The 24,492-nt window shown below is 41.4% G+C and overlaps 2 protein-coding genes across 16 annotated transcripts in view; one reads left to right on the top strand and one right to left on the bottom strand.

The window, feature by feature from the left end:
• Positions 1–3,384: 3,384 nt before the first annotated feature.
• On the bottom strand, positions 3,385–10,540 carry LOC132323682 (protein VASP homolog). Its single transcript, XM_059839185.1, has 2 exons — positions 9,647–10,540; positions 3,385–7,500 (listed from the first exon to the last, which is right to left on the bottom strand). Exon 1 carries the CDS (start codon positions 10,538–10,540, stop codon positions 9,749–9,751), a length of 792 nt encoding a protein of 263 aa, XP_059695168.1. The 3' UTR covers positions 3,385–7,500; positions 9,647–9,748.
• A 37-nt stretch (positions 10,541–10,577) lies between these two features.
• The window catches only part of MYCBP2 (MYC binding protein 2), a 169,052-nt gene continuing 155,137 nt past the window's right edge, over positions 10,578–24,492 (top strand). For 14 of the 15 annotated variants that reach the window (XM_059839171.1, XM_059839176.1, XM_059839184.1 and 11 more), the window contains exon 1: positions 10,622–10,908. In XM_059839171.1, coding sequence (XP_059695154.1) covers positions 10,637–10,908 — 272 coding nt within the window. In that variant the 5' untranslated portion in view covers positions 10,622–10,636. Of the gene's footprint in view, positions 10,909–24,492 lie in introns of all 15 variants that reach the window. The other variant, XM_059839180.1, reaches the window with a different exon arrangement.

Genomic DNA, 24,492 nt, shown 5'->3' with positions numbered 1-24,492 from the left:
CAAGGCTTATTGGAAGACTTTTGGTAAAAAAGAATAAGAGTTTAGGGGCTAAAGAGGATGAATATATTTTGAATTTACTTGCTCAGAACAGAACAGATCTATAGTCAAAGGTAAACTGCATTCAATGCTCACCTGTAATCAAAGTAAATGGTCTTCTAACACATTTTAGAAAGACTTGCACCATAAGGCACATCTGCCTTCTTATTTTGCTGCTTTGCATTGCATTGAGATGAGTAAAGTGACTGGAAAATACATCATAACTGCCTGAGTAATGGTTTTATGTACTATTTATCTCTTTCAAGCTTTCATTAAAATATGGTGGGCACATCTGAAGGGCAATTCTTTCCACCAGAAAAAACAAGCAGGATGAAGTGCCATTTGGAGATACTCATGTCTTTTCATTTAACACGGAAAGAGCTTGTCTAGTGTAGGCAACACAGCTGACACACACATAGGTGGTTAAAACTAGGGAATCCTGCCTGAAGGATATTGATTACTAGCTGCTTGTGATAGACTGAGATATGTACTTTGTTAGATTTTAAGCCAGATTGGTCTGAGATGCCCGACCTTTAGATGACTATTATTAAGTAAAGTATGTTTTCCCTTTTTATGGCAAGAATGACTACTCTAAAGAAGGGGTTAAAGGTCATCATTCCAAGGCGTGACTGTTGTGAGCAGAAAATAATTGAAATTGTCATCAAAATGTAACTAACTAAATCTATATTACAATTAGTTGCTTTAAAACCATTATTCCAATTGCTGTTTTGAATGGAGTGAGGTGTTAAGAAAGTTGTCAGGTAGTCCTAAATTCATCAGCCACACATAGTGCTTCCAGATTATGTCTGAGCACTACACTGCAAGCAGTCTTCGTCTCACACCACCTGTAAAGTGACTCTGGAAGAAAGAGGTGGGGATAGTACACCTGCATGCGACTACTTATTTTCTATATTGCTCCAAATGCCTGTACCTTTATGGACTTACACAAATACAGAATTCACAAAGCTGATGATTAATTTCTGGGTAAAGCCTCACTGAATATTATTCTGGGATTTCTGTTCCTTGGGTGATTTCCTTTTTTTAGTTAGTAAATGTGTTATACCAGTTCTAAAAATGGAGAACATGCGAAATTAAATAAATCAGCTAGTAATCTACCTGCTCTATAAGCACCCAGTAGTCAGCCAATCATAAGTTCTAATATTCATTATACTTTTTTGTTCTGTAGACTATAAAAATGTAAGATGTGCAAACAGATACAGATGTAATCCAAATAGGTAAGTCTCTACTACAAAAACACAGCAGCTCCTTTCCTGATGTCTACTGATTTCTACAAGACAGAATATTAGCCTATCATTAAATTTATATTACAAGAATGCAATTTGGTGAACACTTTCCACAAAATGTTTGATTCCTACTGCACCATCAGAACAAGTGTTATAATGTAGTTTGTTTACAATGTTGCTACTTTGAAAGTTGCTATTTTTAAAACCTTAAATTTGTGACCTCATAGATGCCCACGTCAATGCCTGCTGATGAGTCAGTTGTTTCTAAATACTACTTTAGTGTCTTCATGAAACATACAAAATACATAAATGATTAGTGGGTTTGATATACTGACAAATAATATCATAAGAACCTGCATTTCTTCCCTGGCTCTTGGGGCATGGACAGTGGATAGGGTCAGGTGTAATCCTTGCTCCAGCTACGCATCTTTGTATGTAACTTGAAGGGTGTTTCTATCCAAGCTTTTTTATGGCAATTTAAATTCATTTAGGAGTACTTCTACTCAATGCAATGGCAGAAGGAATAGGTGTAACTCAAAAACATGATGTAAAATGACAGAATCACTTCTCCTCTTTCTCACTTCTCCATTCTGTAATCGAGGATCACATTTAGTCCCTTTTGATAACATTGTGCTTTGATGTTACAGACTTAGGAAATTAGCCCCCTTCACTCTAAGAAATAGTAGCACACAGCTATGAATGTGATAAGGTATATCACATTCATATATGATTCCCAGCTTCAGGCAGTCCCATCTCAAAGGCAGTCCAAGCTCAGAGAGAACAATGTTATTGGGAGTGAGCACATGAAGGAAAGAAAGTGAGGTGGTGTGTGACCTGAAAGCTAGCAGGAGGATTTTGTCTGCTTGGCTACTGAATGAACTGAACAGCACTTTTTTTGAGTTTGTAAAATAAAGCCTGTGTGTTTAATAGCAGCAGTAGTACAGAACTGGAAGCTGTCACAGCTATGCTACTTTTGTGGTCTTGTTTCTCTTTAAAAAAAAAAAAAAGTGTAACAGAAGTAATTATTGTTTTTCTTAATGTTGATATTAAAAAATAGATGCTACCTGTGAATATTAAGTAACTTGATAGTAAAAATTAAAACATTATGTAGCTTAGTGTTGTGGGGTTTTTGTGGATTTTTTTATATTTGTTTTTTCTTGTACAAGACTAATCTTTCAGTTATTCTGTAGTGTAGAAGGAATTGGAAACTGGTCATTTGCAGGAGAAGGTAGAAGTAAATTCAGTTAATATGGATAAAGCACATATACTGATACATCTCAAAAAGGACTTGTTCATCATCTAATCAATAACCTTATTTTATGTTCTACAGGGTGTTGATGTTTGAATTGGAATATTGTGTAGTACTAACCTAGAAACCTATACCTGTATTTCTGTCAAAGAGAGAAGGAAGATTTACATAATGAGACCTACTTTTGTGTAAGAGCATAACTAAAGCTATTTCATCTTTGAATGTCTAGCACTGCAGTCCTTTCTGTTACCTAAGGAGTAACATTAAAATAATTACAGAGTAATTATTGTTGTCATTCTGTTGGTACCTCATAAAAGCACAAATTTAGTATTCTAGCTCTTTTAAAAGATCTCTAAGTACCAGGACAGTTCCAGAGGGTAAAAAACCCCAAAAGTCCAAAACCAGAACAAAAACAAACAAAAACCAACCAAACAAAACCCAAAACAAACAAACAAAACAAAACCAAAAGCAAAAACTCTTTGAATCTGGAGTCAGAGGTTTTAGACTTCTTGATGTGGCTCACCTCTGCAATCAGTTAGTTTAAAAAAACTTAGTCCTGTGGATTTTCCTAACACCCGTCTTAAGTGTTAATGGAATGAAAAGTGCTTGGCTGCTTCAAGGTAATGCAAGTAGTCCGAGAAAATAACTTTTTGTAAGTGGGTCAGTGGCATTTGAATAATAAGGGAGAAATGTTGATGGATGAAGACATTTTTCTGAGTGTATGTATATGTCAGAGCTTAACCCCAGCTGGCAACTAAGTACCACATAGCCACTCGTTCACTTCCCTGCCCTGTCCTGCTAGGGAGAAGAAACAGGAAAAAACAGTAAAACTCATGCATTGAGAAAAGAACTGTTTAATAATTGAAACAATTTAAAACATAATATAATAATAGTAATTGTAATAGTAACAACAATAATAATAGTAACGAAAAGGAGACAGAGAGGAATAAATCCCAAGGGAAACAAATGATGTGCAATACAATTGCTCACCATGTGCTGACTGATGCCCAGCCCATCCTTGAGCAGCGATCAGCAGCTCCTGGCCAGCTCCCCCTGGTCATATACTGAGCATGCTGTTCTGGGTATTGAATATCCCCCTGGACAGTTTGGCTCAGCTGTCCTGACTATGCTCCTCCCAGCTTCTTGTGCACCTGCTCATTGGCAAAACATGAGACACTGAAAGGTCCTTGACTTTGGGTAAACATCACTCAGGAACTCAAACATTAGTGTGCTATCAACATTATTCTCATACTGAATTCAGAACTGTACCAGCTACCAAGAAGACAGTTAACTCTATCCCAGCTGAAACCAGGACATTGTGACACTGAACTCTGGTGTGGCTTACTTTTTCTTGTTTGTCATAACTCTGGTTACTCTAGTACCATTTATTCCTTGGGAATTTTATCCATTTACAGGAATTTTAGGTATTCCTTAGATATGTTACCCCTCTTTTGGGGTAAAATTTATTGATTTTTCTGTCTTTAGGGGGAAATAAGAATAGAAGAGAGATCAACAAGTGAGGAAGCCATTTGACTGAGATCCATTCCTAGTCTTATCAGGTCAGTCACAAGTGTCCAGGACAAAGACCAAATTCTCAATGCTACTAAAGCATGCTACTAAACTGTATGATAAACTTCAGTACATCAAAATCCATACCTTCAGATGCAGAGTCTAGCAAGGGAAACAGTAGAGAAGTACACTCTACCACAACTAATGGCCAAATAGGCTTTGCCCAAGTGCTTTGAAAATCGAAAAACTGTAAAATCTAAGTAGAATATTAAACTCTGTGTTGGGTACTTGCCTCTTGGTCTAACTATTTAATATATGCTCCTAGAAATACTGGGAACAGTGCTTGTCCTCAGGACTAGTTGAAATGGAAAGTTCCTTTTGGCTGCCTTACTGATACATATTTGTAAGAAAATTACCTGTTAAGTGACTAATGTAGTAGTCCTTAGTAATTATAAGATTACAGGAAAAAGAGATCCCACAGGGAATAATGTGGCTAGTGCAGCAACAGGTATATGCACATACCTCAGAGTTCAGTAAATCCAATGTGATGATTCATGTGTAGAAAGTTTCTGGGTGTTTTAACCTAAGAGCTGAGAAAGTTCACTGAGCTATTAATTTAACTGAATGCCTGGACTCTGCATTTAATAAACAACACAAAGCCTGAAAGGTATTAATCTAATTTACAGTTGCTCAAGAAAACTGTTTTAAGTGACTTACAGTTACTAAAAATATGTCCATGGATAACTGTGTGAAGTTTTAAGCAGTTGCATCCTAGACTGTTTTGTTTTTTGGTTTTTTTTCCTGTGATCACAGCACCATCTCTTCGGTTTCTTAGCTAGACTTCCAAAGCTTTCACTGACAACATGATTGTTCTAAATATATCCCTGGCATTCTGCTCTGAGTCTGGAATTTGAATTTAAAATTGACCTGTTTTATCTATTAGAGAAGACTCAATAAAATTATTTCGATCCTGTGTGGAAATAAGGAAATGGGAAAAAAATGGAAATATAATCTGATTCCATTTTTGGTTTGGGGATACCCAAGATTATTGCTTGCATATTAACATGTTTAACAGCTAGGTAATTTTTTTTCCCTGACAAGCTAATTTAGTTTTCAATAGAGTTCAGGTGTTCCCTGTCTTGTAAAGGATGCAGGATTTATTGTTTCCCATTTACATTCCATCATTTCAGGTAGAAGACTGGTCTTGATGATCCAAGTGGATTTTTCCAGTCCTGTGTTTCTATGATAGAACTTTTCCATGGCTTTACATCCTAGTCTTTGTTTCTTCATCCTGTGTGACAATCCAGTAAACATTGTTCCATATGTTATATTCAAGAGGACTTGAAATTTCCAAGTTTCAGAACAGTTTCAGCCCAGGGTCCAGTTTCAAAGCTTCCTGACATTCACAGATTTGAATGTCAAGCCATACTAGCTCTTCCTTTTAACCTATATAATATTTCCAAAGCAATAATACATTATAAAACATTTCTAGTATGCATTTTTGTGGGTTTCTAATACTTTTGTTTGTTTTTTGACTTTTTGCATTCATTCACAAACTTCAGTGCTGTTGGCTAAAAAAGTTCTGCATAAATTTTCTTGCTCTTCAGGATGATTGAAGATAATATCCTGGTAATACTTCCTCATCTGTGTTTGTCTTCGTAGTGCTTAGCCGGTTCAGACATTTGTATACATATATTCTGGATTTCTGTATAAGGGGAAATCTGGTGGAATACTGTTAAATAATAATTACTGAAGTTTTGAAAGGAAAAAGTTACTCATTAATACACTCTTTTACTTCAATGTGTACCTATTTTTATTTAGACTAATGCCAATTATATTACCATGGCAGCAGTAAGTTGTTGGGTTTTCTTTGTTGGTCTCCCCACCTAAAAGAAGTCATTCTCTTAACTTATAGAGTTAAAAGACGGGGCTTTTCTAAGGTGGAAATAAAGTCTAAATATTGGCACAAGTAATATAAAGACAAAAGTGGGTTCAAGGGTGCATAGAAGTACCTTTTGACTACCCAACACTGGTATTTGTGACAGCTGGCATAAAAAATGAAGTGGCATTTGTTTGATTGCTTTCCTTTAGCATGTCTCTACAATTTAGAATGGAAAATCTTGACTTGAAAAAAAAACCATGACAATGCAAATAAATTTAGTGAGTTGCATTTTTAAATTTATTTTTATTTTTTAAATATGTGTATTTTGTTTTCCTTCATCTGTTCTGCATACCAAAAGTAAACCTGGGTAAGCATAAGTTAGTGGCACTATTTGACCTGGAAAACAAATGTATAGGGAGGAATAAGAACCTCCACTGTAGCATGGAGAAGAAAGCTTTGTCTGCAATATCGAGGCAGTATAGTGCCTGTCCTGTGCTTTCTGTCAGTATGGAGCTCTTTATAATAGAAAAGCACAGGACAAGAATTGTGCTGTGAAATTTTGGGGTTTTGGTGCTTATGTCCCCAAAAATAATGAAGCTTCAAAAGAAATACTGACAACTTAAATAATGATAGATTTCCATTACAGAGTAATAATGCCAAAACAGATGCCAGCTTGGTGGAACTATGTGGTGAAAAATGGTCCTTTTAACTAATCATGTTAACAGCCTCACATCTTGACAGCAACATAAGCTAAATGACCAAAAGATTATTATGGTTTTTTTGTTGTTATTATTGATTTAAGTCCTATTTCTGGAGCAAATGTGTTGGCAAGAGCTAGCTGCTTCAGGCAAACAAAGAATTCTAACATCACCTGACTGTAGTAAATTACAAGTTTTACTGCAGAAGTACTAAATTCTATGGTGCATAACTTTCTGGCTTCAATGTGATATGTAAACTGTCTAGTCTACAAATTTTAAAGTTGACTTACTCTAGTTCACTGCTTGCTTGTGAAAAAATTACTGTGTTGATTTGTATAGTATTTTGAAAGCTGAAAAGAAAAAATGGCCTGGAAATATAATCAAATAGTATAAGGGTTAAGTTATGAAACCATGGAACTTTTTACTTTACTTTACTGTCATGCAGGATACGGAATTACCTGGTGGAAATTCTAGTTCTGCAGTGTTGAAACTCACATTTGTACAATGCTGATCCATGACAGTGAATAAGATAGACTGTCAGGCTGATTCTTGATGACATGCAAACTATTTGTTCTGCTAAAACTTATTTATAAAGGTGCCAAGTGAATGAACACAACTGCTGTAATCCCCACCTTAAAGTAAAAGGGAGAGGCCAATGGACAAAGCACTTCTTTCTGTGTCAGAAGGAAGATGTTTGCAAACAGGGAAAGAGCTGAGTGTTGTCAGAAGCAAGCTATATTCTGCACAAAGTAGCTTTGCTCAGTTGACTGAGTTTGTTCTGATGGTATAATAAATCCATTTTTCAAACGAACTGCTAGACTCTGCAGCCACAGAAAGCAAAGGGCTAATCCAGCGCAAACAATCTCCAAAATGACACTATCCCTAAAAAAAACAAATGAAACAAACAACATAAAACACCGCCAACTAACAGGCAAGGAAATAGTAGATAATGATTTCATCCCAGAACTGCAGAATACACTTTATGCTAACTACAGGAGTATAGTCAATATCAGACCTAGCATAATGTTGGAGCAGATGAAATGTGTACTCCTGAATGTTCTTACATGGCACAGTAGTGATATTGTTGCTCAGAATCAGTGTCAGAATATGAAACAAGAGTACCACAGTCCAAATAAATAAATAAATAAAGGAAAAAGAAAAGGTGGCATCCTTGGAGGACAAAGCAAGAAGTGATAATATGGCTGTGAATGAGGACTGAACCCAGCTTGCATTTTGTGCCATTAAGAGTCTCACAAGTTGGACACTTGCTTGTATTTTGAGTGAAGAGAGGTTAGAGGTGGACTAGAAGAAGTTACAGTGCTATCCTGGCCTGGCAAATCCTTGTCAAACTCCACTGCTCATCATAAGACTGAAGCTTATGGAAGGTGGACTCTGCACTCCAGGCACCTTGCAAGATTCACCCAAACTGAAAAACGCTTGAGATAAAAACAGATGTGGAGTAGAAGTTGCAGTTTGCAAATAATGCTCACCCCACGGTGAGTGGCTCTGTAAACACAAGCCCAGACAAATTCTAGAGTTTGCAGCAATATGCAAGAATTGCAATAAATTGCATCACTTTCATAAAAGTTTGCCAGCATTTATTGCCCATGCAGTAAGATGGCTACAGTGGCAGCAGTGCAGAATAAGTTTGAGATGAGACAGAAAATGTTATACCAGAACACAACCCTTTTGACAGGCAGTGTGCGTTCGGTGAAGGAAAAATAACTATTTGGATATAAAGTAACAGCTTACAATAAAACAAAAATTTGAGCTAAGAGGGGGTGGATTTGCTGGTTTTGCTTTTTTCATGTTTGTTTTTTCTGTTTGTTTATTTGTTTTTTCTTTGTTTCTATGGATCTTGCCTGTAGGAATGATTCTAGGTAACTCCTAGACGAGGAGCTAGAAAGATTTATCACTGATTCTCATAGGGAATGTGCTTTGGTGGTGGTTAACACCATAAGATGTGGTACTTCTTTTCTCACAGCTCTTTTTAATCACTACTGGGTTATTATTTTTTTTTCTCCCACCCACTACAGCATAAGAAGTATAATCAAAAGCTTTTTATGTAGTTAATGCTTTAAATATTTCTGGAATGGTCTCTAGTTGCCTCTAAATGCATGAGAAAGCAGCTTTTTCCTCAGTAGCAGCACTGCTATGGCTGTCTTTCTGCTACCTGAACAGTTACCTTTGTGAAAACCTGTATGAATTTACTGGCTTCAACATCTCTAGTTCTCTGTTAAAAAAAAAGTACCTGAAATTTAGCTTGAAAGATTAAGCATTGGTGAGCAACACACAAACTTAAGCAAGATGGCAATTGCATAGTTCTCTTATATTTGCTATTATTTTATCTCAGGCACATGTTATGCTTCTGGTTGTCCTGAGCAGGTCAAGAGGCTTCATGATCCTTGTGAGTCACTTCCATTCCAGGTATTCTGTGATTCTATGATTATGGAGAAATTGTTTGCAAAAATATTTATCTGTAGTTACAAGCAGGGGAATTCCAGGGCTTGTTTAGGGCCTTTTTTGAAATGTAGAATTAAAAAAAGAAAATATGTCAGCACTTACCTCCTTTGGATGACAGCTTTCTGCAGACTGCAATCCAAACCACATTTGGTATCAGGCTTTTAAAATTTATTTTTAAATTATTATTTATTACATATTACATATTCTGGCCTATACACGTGGAGTTTTCAGCTGTATAAAGTGGTAGAAAGTATGGCAAAATTGCAGGGCTACAACAGCAACAGATAAAAAGCAATAATGTAAGTGACCTGAAGATAAGAAAGTGCCTGCTGCCATGCCTCCCTTATCCTCTAAAAGCAGGTGAATTGCCCTGGAGATAGTGAAGTCAACCTAAGGAAATTTTAGGTAATGTGGCAACTCGATTTAGTGGACTCTGCCTCAAGTCATGGAGAACACTGCTCCTGGGAAAAGATCCTTCCTAGGTAGCATTACATAGCACAGAAGCAAGGTGTGAGGCGTTGGACATCTCAATAAAATACGATGGACAGACACTCTACACAAATACCTGAAAGGAGGTTGAAGTCAGGTGGCGTTCAGCCTCTTCTCCTGGGCGACAGGGTCAGAACAAGAGTCTTAAACTGCGCCAGGGGAGGTTTAGGTCGGACAATTAGGGGAATTTGTTCACAGAAGGGTGAGTAGGCACTGGAATGGACTGGGGAGGTGGTGCAGTCACCCTCGCTGGAGGTATGTACGGAAAGACTGGACACGGCAATTGATGCCACGGTGTAATTGACAAGGCGATGGTTCGGTCATAGGCGGGACTCGACGGTGTCTGAGGTGTTTTCCAACACAGCTGATCCCATGATAAGTACTCCCAACGGGGCGCAGAAGCTCCGTGCCAACACCCGCCTCCCGGGCCCGCGCACCTGACCCCTCCCGGGCGTGACCGCGGGGAGGGAGCTGTGCCCTCGGCCACGCTCGGTGCTCCAGCCGCACGCAGCAGGTACTCCCTCCGTTCCTCCCTCCCTCCCACCGATCCCGGATTTCCCGGGGGCCGCGCGGGGCGGGCGGGGCAGCGCATGCGCCCGGCGGCCGCGCTGCCCGCGGGAAGGAGGCGGGACCGGAGCGGCCGTGCAGGGAGAGGGCGGCGGCAGTGCCGAGCACAAACTCCGGAGGGGAAGCGGCACCGCTGGCCTCCGCCCCCCGCCCCCACGTACACACCCTGTAGCGGGAAGGGGGAAGCAAGCAGCCCGGCCCCCCCCCTCCCCGGTCCCGGCGGTGCACGGTCCTTCCCCGGACTCGGTGGCGGCGGGCGCTGTGCCCGGGGCGGAAGGCGAGCGGCGGGTAGCTGGGGCCTGGAGCCGCCGCTGGAGGAAGGGAAGAGCGGGGTGTTCCCGCAGCGCGGGTGGATGCGCAGCCTGAAGGGCGGCTCCTGCGGCGCCTCCTGCGGCCTCGCCATGGCCGGGCCCCGACGGTGAAGGCAGCGGGAGCCGCCTGTGTCCGCGCCGCGCCAGGAGGCGGCGCCGCCGCAAGCAGGGGGCGGGCGGGGAGGGGGATGAGCAGCGCCGCAGCCGCCGCCGCCTCTGCGGGAGCCGCCGCCGCCTGCACCGGGGCCGAACGCGGCTACTCCTTCTCCTCCGGCGGCGCCGCTCCGGCCATGGGGCCCGAGGAGGGCTCGGCCGGCGGGCTGGGAGCCCTGCCCGCGCCGCCGCTGGGCTGCCGGAGCCGCTACCAGCTGCTGCTCTCCGGGAAGGCCCTGGCCGACAGATACCGGAGGATTTACACGGCGGCGCTGAGCGACCGTGAGCTGGGGAGCCACCCGGGCAGGTAACGCGCGCCGCGCTCCCTCCCGCGCCAGACGCGCAGCCCCCGCCACCCCTCCCATCGCCGGCTGGGAGCGGCCCAGCGCGTGCACCTTCCTCCCTCCCGGCAGCCGCCCTCCTCATCCTCCCCCCCGCCCCCGTGCCGGGCAGCGCGGGTGTCCCCGCTGCCATGTGGCCGCGCCGCCGCGCCCCGGGGGGACGGACGGAGGGAAGAGGCGGTGATGTAACCCGGCGGCTGCCCAGGTGCCGTCCGGGCCCCGCCGCTCGCTTGGCCGGCGGTACCGCGCAGATGGCGCTGCCGCCCCCTCTCCCGGGGCCCTCCGGGGCAGAGTTACCTGTGCCCGCCCCAGTGTGCGGCCCAGCTCCCCCGGGGGGATGGAGAATGCCTATGCTGGGTCCCCGGGCAGCCCTCGCTCCGGCCAGGCTTGCCGGAACGGGCTGAATCCCGTGGTCTTTGCCGAGACAGGCTGCGCAGAGCACCCGCGGCTCCCGCTGGCTGTTTTACCCGAGCGAGAGACCGTGGCGCTTTTTCCGTGTGCTGGGGCTGCCTTTAGCTACCCTGCCTTATTTTTCCTCTTTCTCTTTAGGTCATGTTCCCCCTTTGCCATCGCCATATAGGCGGCCTCGGTGTCTGGATGGAGGCAGCGCCTTGGGGGGAAGCCGGGGGGGGTTCTGGGGTGCGGTGTGGCCCCGCCTGGTTCCCGAGCACCCCTCCCCGTCGGATGGTGCCCCTCAGGGCTCCCATTCCCAGTCCTGCCAGCCGGCTCTGGGGCCGCAGCAGGGTGCCTGTTGCTCCTCCGGCCGGGAATGCCGCCCTGCCCTGCTCCCGGGCGGGGAGGGGGCTGCGGGCTGTAGCGGTGCGGAGCTCGAGGGCCGAGAGGGGAGGCCGCCCTTAGCGCGCAGCCCCCGGCCCGGCCCGGGTGGATCCTCCCGGCCCTGCAGGCCGTGGCGGGGTGCCCGGTCTCGCTGTGTAAAGGGCTCACCCGTGGTGCCCGGGCGCTCCCCATTGTTCCCCTCCGGAGGTCGCTGAGGATGTGGATGACATGAAACCGGCACCTTCCTGTGTTCTCAGCCTGTGCTGCTCTTCAGGCTGTGATGTGGGTGGCCGGGTCGTAGGGAGAGCTTTGAGTCATCGTTGTTTCAAGTTTGCAAACGGTTGTAAAGCACGAGGAGGTTGCCTACTTGGCTTCTTCAGGTTTTTGTCAGTCGGACTTGACAGCAAGGCTTATCCCCCCACCCCCTCGCCCCAGAAAGCTGTGTCAAGGAGTGCCGCTAACATAAGGCACATACCTTTCCCAATTTGCTTATGGTAAATGCTGGAAACGTGGACTGATAGCGTGGGTACTTGACATCTTTGCAACTACCGACTTCTTTTCAGAGTGTATGATAGGGAAACTCTAGCTCTTCTTTCTCCCCTGAAGACCAGCAAGTAATTTCTTACTCCACATTCCTTAGTCCATTGCTTATACCTTTTCCATTGAATCTCTTCCCGCTTTTGAGCTTTGTATCATTTAATCCCGGGATTGCAAGTGCTGTGTGTAAGGACGCTACTAAATGCAAGGAAATCAGCTGTGCAGTTGCTCCTCAGTGCTCAAATACCGGTCTGAATTTTGCCCAAAGGGGTCTGTATTTGAGCTGTAGTTTTGCATTAGTCGTGTCCTCTGTGTCTTTTGGTTTCAGGATGATTCAACTGCTATCCCTTATACTTAAAATTGTAGAAAATATTAGCTTTAGGTGTGTGTAAATGTTAATGCTTCCTTTAATTGATGTTTCTGAGGTCAAGTCGAAGAAGATAGACTCCTTGTACAGATCAAACAGGTTATATTAGGCTTTGGCAAGTAAATGGCAGGTAGTTAATACTGGTGTACACAGCCAATGTCTATTGGACTTTTGAGAGGTGGAATATTTAATAATTATCTAGTTTCCTGCTATCACTACCCCCACTGTCTTATGTGGCAGACTGATGGCAGTCAAGATACTGCTTGTGGTCTCCACCTTTTCTCCACATTGGTGTCAAAATACTGCAAAATACTTCAGCTGCCTGGTAGACGTAAACAGAAATGCTCAAAAATATGCCATTTTACAAAACTAATACAAATTCCAAATATTTTCTAAAGAGAGCTTTAAATTTAACTGTGGCTGCATCTAGTTGCTATGGTAGAAAACAGTGCTATTAAATGGAGCTTAAGATAATATAGGTTATGATAGAAGTCCTAACTTGGTTTTTATATATCTGGAAAATCTGAAGCCTCTTAATCACTAAGATTGTCACTAGGAGTGTTTATGACTAGAAAAATAACTTGAAGCAACTGAAAAAAAGCTAAACAAATTGGCTTATCAATAGTAATAAAATTCTCCATGTGTTCCAAGAAGACTAATGTGAACAATGATATTTGCAACCTATTTGCAATAAGTTGATGTGGAATTTTTGCTTCAAGTCTGCAAAATTATACTCTGTACTTCATGGGCCGTGACCAGTGCCTGTCTCAGTAAGTGCTTCTATTCCAGACCTAACTTTAATGTTTATGAAGAACTGGCAAGTAGTATGAAAATGCTTTTGTGTAGACAAGGAAATCAAACATTGTGGAGATTATCTGAAAGTCACAAGATTAGTATCACATTTGCAAGGTGTTTATGCTGGCTGTCATTGGAAGGGATGAATATCACGTGTTGAGTAGGATGCAGTAATTGGCTTTGAAACAGAACCAGCAGTGCTTTGCATTTCCTCATGTGATACGGGCTGCAGTGTCATGAACACTGGTCTCCACAGGAGATGGGTTGTTGGTATGCTTGCTCCCCCTGCCATGCTGACATAATACTTCTGTAGTGTCTTGCAGTAACAGATTAGAGACTCACTCTGGGTTAAAATTAACTTGGCAAAACTGGTTTGTTGTAATCCGGACTAATTCCCTGATCTGGCTCACCTTGTGATTGCACTTGTGACAGCGTGAGGTGAAGGGTTGCACAAAGATTTTTGTGTACAGAGAAGCGGGAACAAAGAAACTTATTTTTGTCACTCGTGCCAACCTAATAATTTTATGAAAGGAAACAGAAAAAAAAGTATTCAATTCTGTGATTTAACATGCCGTTATCTTTGTCCAGTTAACAGTGTTAAGGGTCTGCTGCAGTACTACCAGCAGTGGACAATTTAGTTGTCAATTCAGGATTGGTTTGGAAGAAGAAGCTGCTCTGAGCATGCCTCAGTTTATAGTCTCTGTTTTATGGCCACTGAAGTATTTGAAAATAACTGCATAATGTCTAGTGTAACCATTGAAGTGTGTAAAATGCTAGTAGGAAGTATTGGCTGATTCAACTAAAAATCCATGTTAAACTGTTGTCTTGTATGCTCGGTTCTGGGTGGATAAAACTGCAAGTGGGTTCTGGTTTTAGTGCTGTACCAAAGCTCTGTATTTGCAAAGTAAGCTATTTCTGATGTTCTCATTTTTGCTGTCTTCAAATGCGCTTTTTCTGTAGTATAACTTAATCCTAACAAACATCCCTATCCATCTGAATTGCTGCTATTATTGCTTGTGCTTCCTGGGGGTTTTCCCTGAGTTGCCAGTCCCTTTACTGTCCTTTCACCTATTTATGTCCTACCAGAATTATCAGTTAGGCTCAGCATGTTCTTTGAGACTTCTTGTCAAATGTGGATAGCTATATAAATTCATAATGGCTTTAGTGTGACCTTTTTTGTAGCGGAAGTGTTCACTACATTATTTGGACTAACTTGAAATTGTTATATTACAATTGCAGTGTACTCTAAAATGACAGTGATTTCATACTCATCCCAAAATGACCATTGCTTTGTTGCTAAAGTTGCCTCTCAACTTAGATCCTTCAAAGAAAGAAAGTTTCTCTTTGTATTGTGAACTCTACTGTTGTGGCCTCACTGAGGCCAGGAAAATTTCAGTGATGATGGGAATATAAGATTTCTTATACTAACTAGTAATTAGATGGCTGTTTTTACTAGCTGTTTTGGCTGAATAAGAGCCGGCCAACTTGTATTTCATTTAGATTGTTTCAACTAGATGATTTTAGCACGTTTTGAAAGTAGGTTACTCATTCACACTTGTAATTGTAAATTATACATCCTCTGGACATTAGGTTAGTCTTTAGGCTTTTGAAAATTTACAGTCTTCCCTTATACCCTTACTTATACTCAGTAAAGCAGTGCTTATTTGGGATGTTTGAAGTATATATACTTGAAAATTTAGTGCAGAAATATTACTGAAGCTTCAGCTTTGCCTTGTGAGGATTTAAAGATTTCTTGAAAACTGTTTTTAAGTAAATTTTGGTGTATGAGATTTGTTTGAATTTGCTTGCTGGTATACAAGAAAGCCTTAATTTCTTCAGATGTAAAGCCTTTACAAAAGCTGTTAGCTTTTTTGGTTTGGAACTTGTTGCTCTTTTAATATGGAATAATAATTGCAAAAAGTTAGGAAGCATTTACTTAGTTAAAAAAATAAAGGTTATGTGTACAAAGACTAGTAAAATTATAGTGGTGTTACATTACCTACTCCATTTTCCTGCTTATTCCTGTGCAAAGGTTTGTTCCATAGCTCCTTTCCAACTGCAATATTCTAGTCTAGTTTGTTATCTGTTTTTCAGTTCTTGTGTTTTGTAGATGTAATTTTACAAAACAAAGTTCAAGTTTTGTGTAAACTAAAACTGTTTAATTGGGAAATTGATGTGCTGTTGAGTCTTAGATTAAGCAGTGCATTAGAAGAGGTGATGAGAGTTGCTCTCTGCTCTAGGCTTTTTAGCTGCAGTATAGTAATGTTTTAATACTGTCTTGCCCTGTTGGTTAATGGGGATTAGCAAATGACTAAAACAGTATATTTTTAAATATTTACCTTATATTCTGTTAAGGAGAACAGTTTTATGTAGTAGTTTTTTTAAAAACCTCTAGTTGTCTCTTAGTCTAACATGGTTGTATTTGTTCAGTGTTGGTGTAGGAACGTAACAGAAGTTGGAAAGACACCAATAACATTACATTGAGAGGCTTAAAATGGGCATTTTATTTGTGTGCATTTATAAAAAATAATTTATTTAAGTAATGGGAAAAATTAAAACATGAATCCACGGTTTGTGGTGGGTTTTTTGGATGTTGTATTTTTTAGTTTAAACTGAGAGGACATGCTAGTTAAAGTTTCAGTTTGTTACACAATCTGCTCTGGCACACTGATGGTTTGTTGGGTAGCAAGTTGAGGCAGTTAAGACTGGGCTGGAGCAATTTAATAAGTTACCATTCTTCACTGCTGGCCATGTTAAATGTAGTAAATGTGTTTCCTGCATACTTAGAAACTTGATGTTGAATTTGTTTTTCTGCTGTGTTAACTATCAGCTGTCAGGGTTTAGTTTTGGTTTTCCTCCCATATTATAATTCCCTTCTGGCCAAAATATTTTGAAGAGGTTTTTTTAGTAAATTCTCCTCCTGACATATGACTATGTATGTTTTGCCAAACCCATGATTTAAAGATAAAGACTGTTTATGTCTTTATAGAAAGCACATGGGATGTATCAATAACACAGTTTCAAGGTACTTTATGCAAACTGTTTTCCTAATCCTTTGTTTACTTTGAAAACTTGATCCCTTGTAGCATTACTTGAACACATGGTTACCTTTTTGTCTTTTCTTTCTTACTTTGCTTGCCATAAACACTGCTTTGTGCTCAGGTGGTAAGTGGAATAGTACTCCTATTAACTTTATGTTGTAAATGCATTTTGAAGCTGGTCTATTCCTTTGGTCTTTCACAGCCAGTTCCTACCATTGTGCCCCTTCAAAGGATGAATACTAGAAATTAACACAGGAGAATAGGCTCCTTATGCTGTGACTGCATTAAGGCAGATGGTTTCTGTACTTTTAGATTTAGTGTTTCAAAGCATAGTGATGTGCTTTATATTATTTTTCTTAGTGTATCATAGTAATAGTAGCCTCCTCGAGCCAAGTCTCATAAGCTCTTGGAGGTTTATTACTCACCTAAGATAGCTCAGCTGCTTTTAGAGGCATAAAATCAGCAAGATAGCTTCTGTTGTAATGTTAGAAAGAAAAAGGTTTAATAAAAGGCAGAATAACAAAAACAAAAAAAAAAAACTGAGCCAGGTGCAAGAAGTTCTGGCTCCTGGTAAAACACCTCACAAAAGTGATTAGTTTATTTGTTCTCTTCTTTTTCTAGTAAATTGCCTAAGTAGGACTTTTTAGCTTCTATCCAGTTAGCTATCCTTAAGTTGGAGGCGAAGTCCCCAAAGTCCTATGAAGCGTCTTTTTCACCTAATCAAAGAGAGAAACTTCTGAGCTTCTTTCCTTTTTAAGGGGACAAAAGATAGTTTTGTCGCTCTGTCAACAAAAGACACATTCCTATATGTTATAGTATATAGCATGTTATAGCTCATTCCCTTCAGACTGATGAAGGTGTTGATGAACTTAATTAGATGAACTTAAACTGAATGATAGTTATTTCTTTGCATCTAGTATATCTATGATTTGGGTCTGAGAAAAAATTTATTATTAGTGTAATAAATCTAAATTTATACCTGTTGTATGCATTATTAAAAAAATCAAAAACTGAGTGTCCTGGTCCCCATGTGAAACTAGAGATGCTTGGTTAGATTACCGCTGTTCCTTGTTTTCATTTTCTTCCCTTTTTTAGGCTTGTGTTCCAAGCATTATTGTCATATGTAATGGGTTTAAAACTCTTGGAAAAGACTTTATAGTTGCTATGAAGGGGTGCCTGTGGTGTAACCTCAGTGGGCAGCTGAGCACCACATGACTCCTTGGTTATTTTCCCCTGCAGTGGTATGGGGGACAGCTGGAAGGATAAAAGTGTGAAAACTCGGGCGCTGAGGTAAAGACAGTTAAGTAGGTAAAGCAAAAGCTGCATGTACAAGCAAAGCAAAACAAGGAATTAATTTATTCCTTCCTTACCATCAGCAGGCTGATGTTCAGCCTGTCCAAGTGTTAGTCAGCAACAGATAAAGCACAGGTGTGCTACCAGCACTGTTTCCGTCACAAATCCAAAACATACAAGCATGATACAAGCTGCTTGGAAGAAAATTTTTATAGTAGCCAAAGCCAGATAAGGTCAAAAAGTAGAAGTCTGTTGCTTGTAGTTGAAATTCACAGGTGCCATGGTGTTAAGATTATTTTGGCCATGATCTCTGTCTAGAAAAGTTTGTAGCTAAGAGTTTTAACTTTAATGGGATTAAAACAGAAGTCTTACTTCTCTGCTGTGTTCCTTGTTGCAGTTGGTAACATTGCTCATCTTTTCTATTGCTGTGTCTATACAGATCTGCAGCCAGTCATTTACATTACACTGAGATGAGGTTATGGTTAAATAAATACCTTATTCTATTTTTGTTATTTCAGCCTCTTCTTTATTTTGTTTCACCATGTTACATGTAGTCACTTGTGACTTTCCTATCTGATTTGGCCTTGCTTTTCTCTCCCACTGGCCAATGCATAATTCTTTCCAACAGATGTGCTCATATATCTTCATTATGCTTGTATGTTTTCAGAGAAGTCATGTCTCTATTCCTTTTCTCTTCAAACCAATCGATTCTCTATCCACTTTTATTTCTAGAATATACTGCTATACAGGGTAGACAGCTATCAACTGGTGAGTTTTCAGTTGTTTGCAGTTGTCTTCTGCTATTTGTTGCAGACTAAATTAGAAATTTCTTTGGTTTGCTTTTGACAGTAATCACTTTAAAGATGTTACACTGTCATTAACCACTCGTAATGGGCTTGTTCTTAATAAGTACAGATTTTCCTTGACTTCATGTAGCATAATTGCTAAATTAAAATTCTGCTGATATGATTCTGTGTAAGATAGCTTTATATATACACTTTAATTTTGGTGGTTGTGTTTAGATATGAGAGTGGCCAAAGGTGCAGATCTTGTCATCTTTGCTGTGGTTGAATGACTTTCCGAAAAAAAAGTCCTAGAAGTGCTTAAGGATAAATACTTTCATCTGCATTGACAAACTTGAGGAATAAGGGTTTTCTTGCACGTGTTCTTGCAGATCTAATTTCATACTCAGCATTAAAATGAATAATGAAAAATCAGATAATTACAGAAAAGAAACTCCAGTTGTCAGTGGTTGTACTGAGAGCCATTCTTTTGTGTGGAGAACACTCTGGAGGCATGCTTTCTTTTAAGTTGCTTTTCTTTATCTGAGACAGATTTATGCTATTTTGAAAACCTTTCCAGTAACAAAAGGGATCAGATACTATTTTGCACTTTTGTCTGGTCAAATGAAAATCAGTTACATTTTACTTGTGCAGTTGGGTTTTAATTTCCTTTTTAGAACCTGTAGTATTTGTTTCTATCATTATTGGAGAGGCCTTAGGGTATTCCAGCGGCTGGAATAATTCTTAAGCCTCCAGAGTTTTGGCTTTCAGAAAAATGGTAGTTTTTAAGAAAGTTATTGTCATAGTAAAATAGTCCTCAGTTATGAAATTAAAGTAATGATTAAAAAGATGTGCAATTTCAGCTCACCAACAATAGCACATAAAAATCCCAACTGGAAAATCAATGAGTAGGATGGCCTTTGTTTTTCTGTTCTGACTTTTTTTAACCTTTTCTTTTCAGGTGCCTTAGAAGCGCAGAGTAAACCTGTCCTACTACTCTGCCTATGTTTTCCTCTAAGCCTGTGGTAATTGGATTGCAGCTGATGTTCCTTACCCTGATTTATGGATTAAGGGGACAGGATTTTGATGATTTTTCCATTTGTAGATATACTGCTTAAGTCCTGACTTTCCTCTTATTATTGGCATGGATGAAAATTCACATCAGAATGCTTGATTAATTATTTAAAGAAGATAGTGTGTAAGCTGGTAATGTCTTGGAGAGCATACACATGGCTCTTTGAATGACCATTGACTTATTGTCCATTTCACAAAAATGTTAAATTTCAGGCTTACTAAATAAAAACACCAATAACTTTAAATATTTGATGTTATCTGAGATAATATCGTCAGCAATCAAAAAATACCAAGTTTTTATTATTTAGGGAAGATATTGGTTGTGCTCTCAGTGCTGTTTTGAGGTCCACCTATCAAGCCGAACAGTTTCCCACTCTAATGATTCTTACAGCTGAATTCCTTAAAAATCTGCAGGCCTTAGTGAAAGGTAACTGCAGGCAATCTACAGATACAGGCGGGCAAAGCAGTGGATGTGCTGTACCTCAACTTGAGTAAGGCTTTTGACACTGCCTCCCACAGCATGTACAGGCTGACAGTGAATGGGTTACATAAGTGGACAGCGAAGTAGATTGAGAACTGGCTCAGTGACTGTGCCTAGAGATTTGTGGTCTGTGACACTCCAGCCAAAGTCATCAGTCATGTACCCTAGAAGCTGATACTGAGGCAAATGCTGCCTAGCATCTTCAGTAATGGCCTGAATGCTGGGACACTGTCCCCCCAGCAAGTTCCCATATGGTGCAAAACAGAGGAGTTCCTCATATACATCATGGTTGTGTTTGTGTTCAGAGGGTGCGGCCAGGCTGGAGATTTGGGATGAGCGGAATTTTAAAGTGCAACAAGGGAAATTGCAGAATCCTGCATCAGGGATGAACTAACTCTGTGGGGCTGACCAGCTGGGAGACAGCTCTGCAGAGAAGTAGCTTGATGTACTGGTTGGCAAGCATCTGTGTGCCAGTAATGCAGTGCCATGGCAAAGGTGGCAGACAGCCTCCTCAGCTGTGTTAGGAAGAGTGTTGCCAGCTGATTGAAGGGGATGCTCTCTCCTCTCTCATCTCTGGTGAGGCTGCATCTGGTGTGTCCAGTTCTGGGCTTCCCAGTAGAGGAGAGAGAAACTGCAAAGAGTTAAGTGCAGGGTCATTGTTGGTGATTAAAGATCTAGAGCTTTTCTTCAGTAAGGAAAGGCTGAGAGGGCTGGGACTATTAGCCTGGAGAAGTTTCAGGAGTGATTTTGTTAATGCAGTGACGGAATGAAGGGAATGAAGAAGGGAGAGCCAGATGCTTCTCAGTAGTGTCCCCCACCCTGACAGGGCACTGATGTGGCACAAATTCACAAAATTCCAGTGCATTCCAAGAATGCAATTCTTCACTGTGAGAATGGACAACACCTATTGATGCTTGACCTGAGAGGTTTATGTCTCCTTGGTAGTACTAAAAGTGCCACTGCACGTGGTAGTGGGCACCTTACTGTCTCTGACACTGCTTGAGCAGGGTTTGACAGAATCAGACACAGAATCACAGAACAGTTGAGGTTGGAAGTGACCTCTGAAGTTCATCTGGTCTACCCTTCTGTTCAAACAGGGTCACCTGGAGCCACTTGCCAGATGGCTTTGAATATGGATGGAGACTCCACAGCCTTGCTTGCAACCTGTGCCAGTGCTCAGTCACCCTCACAGTAAAAAAAAATAAAATGTTATCTTAACAGGTCCCTTCTAACCTGAATGATGTGATTCTATAATCCTTAAGAAAATTAAACCAGAAGGACACAGGATCAACATGAAGTTTGTCCTCTGAAAAGATGTGTCACAGGAAACAAACATGGTACTGAGCAATCAGATCTTCCAGCAGAGCTGTGTTTTAAGATGGTGGTTGTTGTGGTACAGAATCATTAAATAGTTTAGGTTGGAAAAGACCTTTAATATCACTGGTTCCACTTCTAACCCAGCATGGCCAAGTCCACCACTGAACTGTATCTCTGAGAGCTACATCTACACTCCTATTAAATACATCTCATGGTGGTGATTCTGCCACTCCTAGGGCAGTGGGTTCCAGTTCTTGAAAACCTTTGTGCTGAACAATTTTCCCCCAATACCCAATCTAAACCTTCCCTGGTCCAGCTTGAGGCTGTTATCTCTTATGCTGTTGCTGGTTACTTGAGAAAAGAGACTGACCCCCACGTGGCTACAACATTTTTTTAGAGAGTTGTGTGGAGGAATAAGGTCTCCCCTGAGCCTCCTTTTCTTCTGGCTGAACAACCCCAGCTGTCTCAACCCATCCTCATAAGATATGTTGTCCAGGCACATAAGCAGCTTTTCTGCCTTTCTCTGCCTTTCTCTCCAGCACTTTTTGGTGTGAAGAGTCCAAAACTCAACACAGGATTCAAGGTGTGACCTTAACAGTGCACAGTACAGGGGCTGATCACTGCTCTGGCCCTGCTGGCCACACTATTTCTGATACAGGCCAAGATGTCATTGGCCTTCTTAGCCACCTGGGCACTCTGCTGGCTCATGTTCAGTAGCTGTCAACCAGCACTCCCAGACCCTTTTCTGCTGGGCTGCTTTCCAGCCCTTTCCCCAGACTGTAGTGCTCAAGTGGTTGTCAAGACCCAAGTGCAGGATCCAGCACTTGGCCTTGTTGAACCTCACACATTTGGCCTCAACCCAGCAAAGAGTCCCCTCCCAAGCCATTATCCACTAGTTTTTCCAAAGACATGTTGTGAGAAACAGTGTCCAAAGGCTTTATAAAGGCCAGATAGACACCATCCACAACCTTTCCCTCATCCACTAAGTGGGACTCCTGGTCTTAGAAGGAGATCAGGTTGGTCAAGCAGGACCTACTTTTCATAAACCCATGCTGGCAGCCCTGGTGACCTGGTTGTCCTGTATGTGCCATGGGATGGTACTCAGTGTGATCTGCTCCATGAAGTTCCCCAGCACTGAGGTCAGGCTCACAGGGCTTTAGTTCCTTCCCTGGATTCTCCTTCTAGAATTTCTTGTGATTGGGTGGCACATTCAGTGACTTTCAGTCAAGTGGAACCTCTCTGGTTAGGCAGAGCTGCTGGTAAGTGATGATGGAATGTGGTTCAGTGAGCACTTCTGTCAGCTCCTGCAGTACTCTTTGGTGGATCCCACCTGGCCCTGTAAACCTGTGTGTCTAAGTGGTGTAGTAAATCACTGATCATTTCCCCTTGGATGATGAGTGCTGAATACCCTGAGAACACAACTAGACTAAGAAGGGATTAAGTACCTCCACAATTTCTTCATCCTTTACAGGATGGAGATTGTCCTCACCCTTCTTTTTGTTACAAACATATTTTTAGAAACATGTATCAGATCTTCATGCTATAGCTTGATATGAGTAAAGGAAATGTGAGAAGAACTGAAAAGGTTCTTAAAAGAAGTAGCTGCTTTCAAAAAAAAGTAACTGTCCAGTTCATAGAAATAAGACTGCTGAACACTGAAGCTTATGTACATGTGGAGAGGTACCAAAATAGGGAGTATGCAAGCAGTAACTCCAGTATGTTTTACATCAAGGTTTGTTGGTTGCTTTTTTTCACATAGTATCTCTTCATCTCCTTGCCAACTTGCAGCCTCTATGTAGTTTTATTGATGCTCAGCTCTCTGGTCATAAAACCTCTTCTCTGTCTATAGGTTAGGCCATTGAAGCTCTGCCCACTTGCTTTGTTCTGTTTTTTATCAATGTCAACTCCTTCATGTGAGCAGTTGCTTGTATGTTCCAAATGTCTCTTGAACAACTTCTTTCCTTTGTTCCCCTTTGGCTGTTTGCTAGATGCTTCTCAGTTGTTGACAGCAAGTCGGGATGTCCTTTAAAGTAAGATGGTCCCACAATTTTGAGATCTCCTCAGGCCTTCTGAGCAGACTTGATAACCATTTTTTCTTTAGGATTCCCTTTACTTTATTTTGAAGCTCTTACAGTTGAACTTCTATGGCAATGACATGTGTGTATAGTAAGTTTCTTACTGACAAGTGAACTAATATTTATTAGCTGTAGTTCTCTGTGTTTGATGTTAAGCCTTGAAGCTCAGTTACAAATTTAAGAACTGTTTTGGAGCAATTCAGAGAATGGAGTAAATGGCCTAGAAATAAGGAAGTCCAGCAGAGGCTGCAGATGCCTTTAAGTTGCTTTTCATGACAGTATTGTTCTTTGTGTGATCAAGTGTCAGATGACTTGTTTACAGAAGAGAAGGAAAAAACCTTAAAAATGGACATTGTTATATTTCATCAGAAGAATACCTTGTTTTCTTGTTGGTTTTCTGTACAACAGGAAAGTCTGGTGCAGGTCTGGTCTGTCTTATTATAGCAGATGAATGAGTATATCAGAGATCTTACTCCAGTCCTGGGCCTGCACCTGGAAGCATTCCCTTGGGCCCACAGGAATCTCAAAAGGTTTATCAAGGCCAAGTGCAAGGTGCTTCACCTGGGTTGGGGCAGCCCTCACTATTAACATGGGCTGGGGATGAACGGATGGAGTAGCTCCCCACAAAGAAGGATTTGGGGGTGCTGGTGGGTGAGAGGCTGGACATGATCCAGGTAAGTCCCCATTACAATAAGGACATGGACTTGCTGGAGTCCAAGGGAGGGCCCCCAAGATATTTAGAGAGACAGAGCACCTCTCCTATGAGGAAAGACTGAGAGAATTGGGATTGTTCAGCCTGCAAAAGGGAAAGCTTTGGAGTGACTTAATTGGGACCTGTCAGGCATTTTGTTTCTATGATTTTCAAGCAGGTGTAAGTAAGAAAAGCAACATCTGTTGTTCCTGTTGTACATTGTCTAGACTGTATCCTTCCTCAGCTAGAATTTTTAGGTGTGTTGCTTTCAGCCTGATGATTTGGTTGCCTCTGTTCTAGATAGAACAACTGTAAAGTAG

The sequence above is a fragment of the Haemorhous mexicanus genome, chromosome 2 (assembly GCF_027477595.1).
Source record: "Haemorhous mexicanus isolate bHaeMex1 chromosome 2, bHaeMex1.pri, whole genome shotgun sequence".
Lineage (NCBI taxonomy): Eukaryota > Metazoa > Chordata > Aves > Passeriformes > Fringillidae > Haemorhous > Haemorhous mexicanus.
The sequence above is the reverse complement of the archived record's forward strand: the minus strand, read 5'-3'. Positions and strand labels throughout refer to the sequence as shown.

Excerpts from the sequence above, each read along its gene's own strand:
- LOC132323682 (XM_059839185.1), bottom strand. The coding sequence starts at position 10,540 with ATGGCGAGGCCGCAGGAGGCGCCGCAGGAGCCGCCCTTCAGGCTGCGC.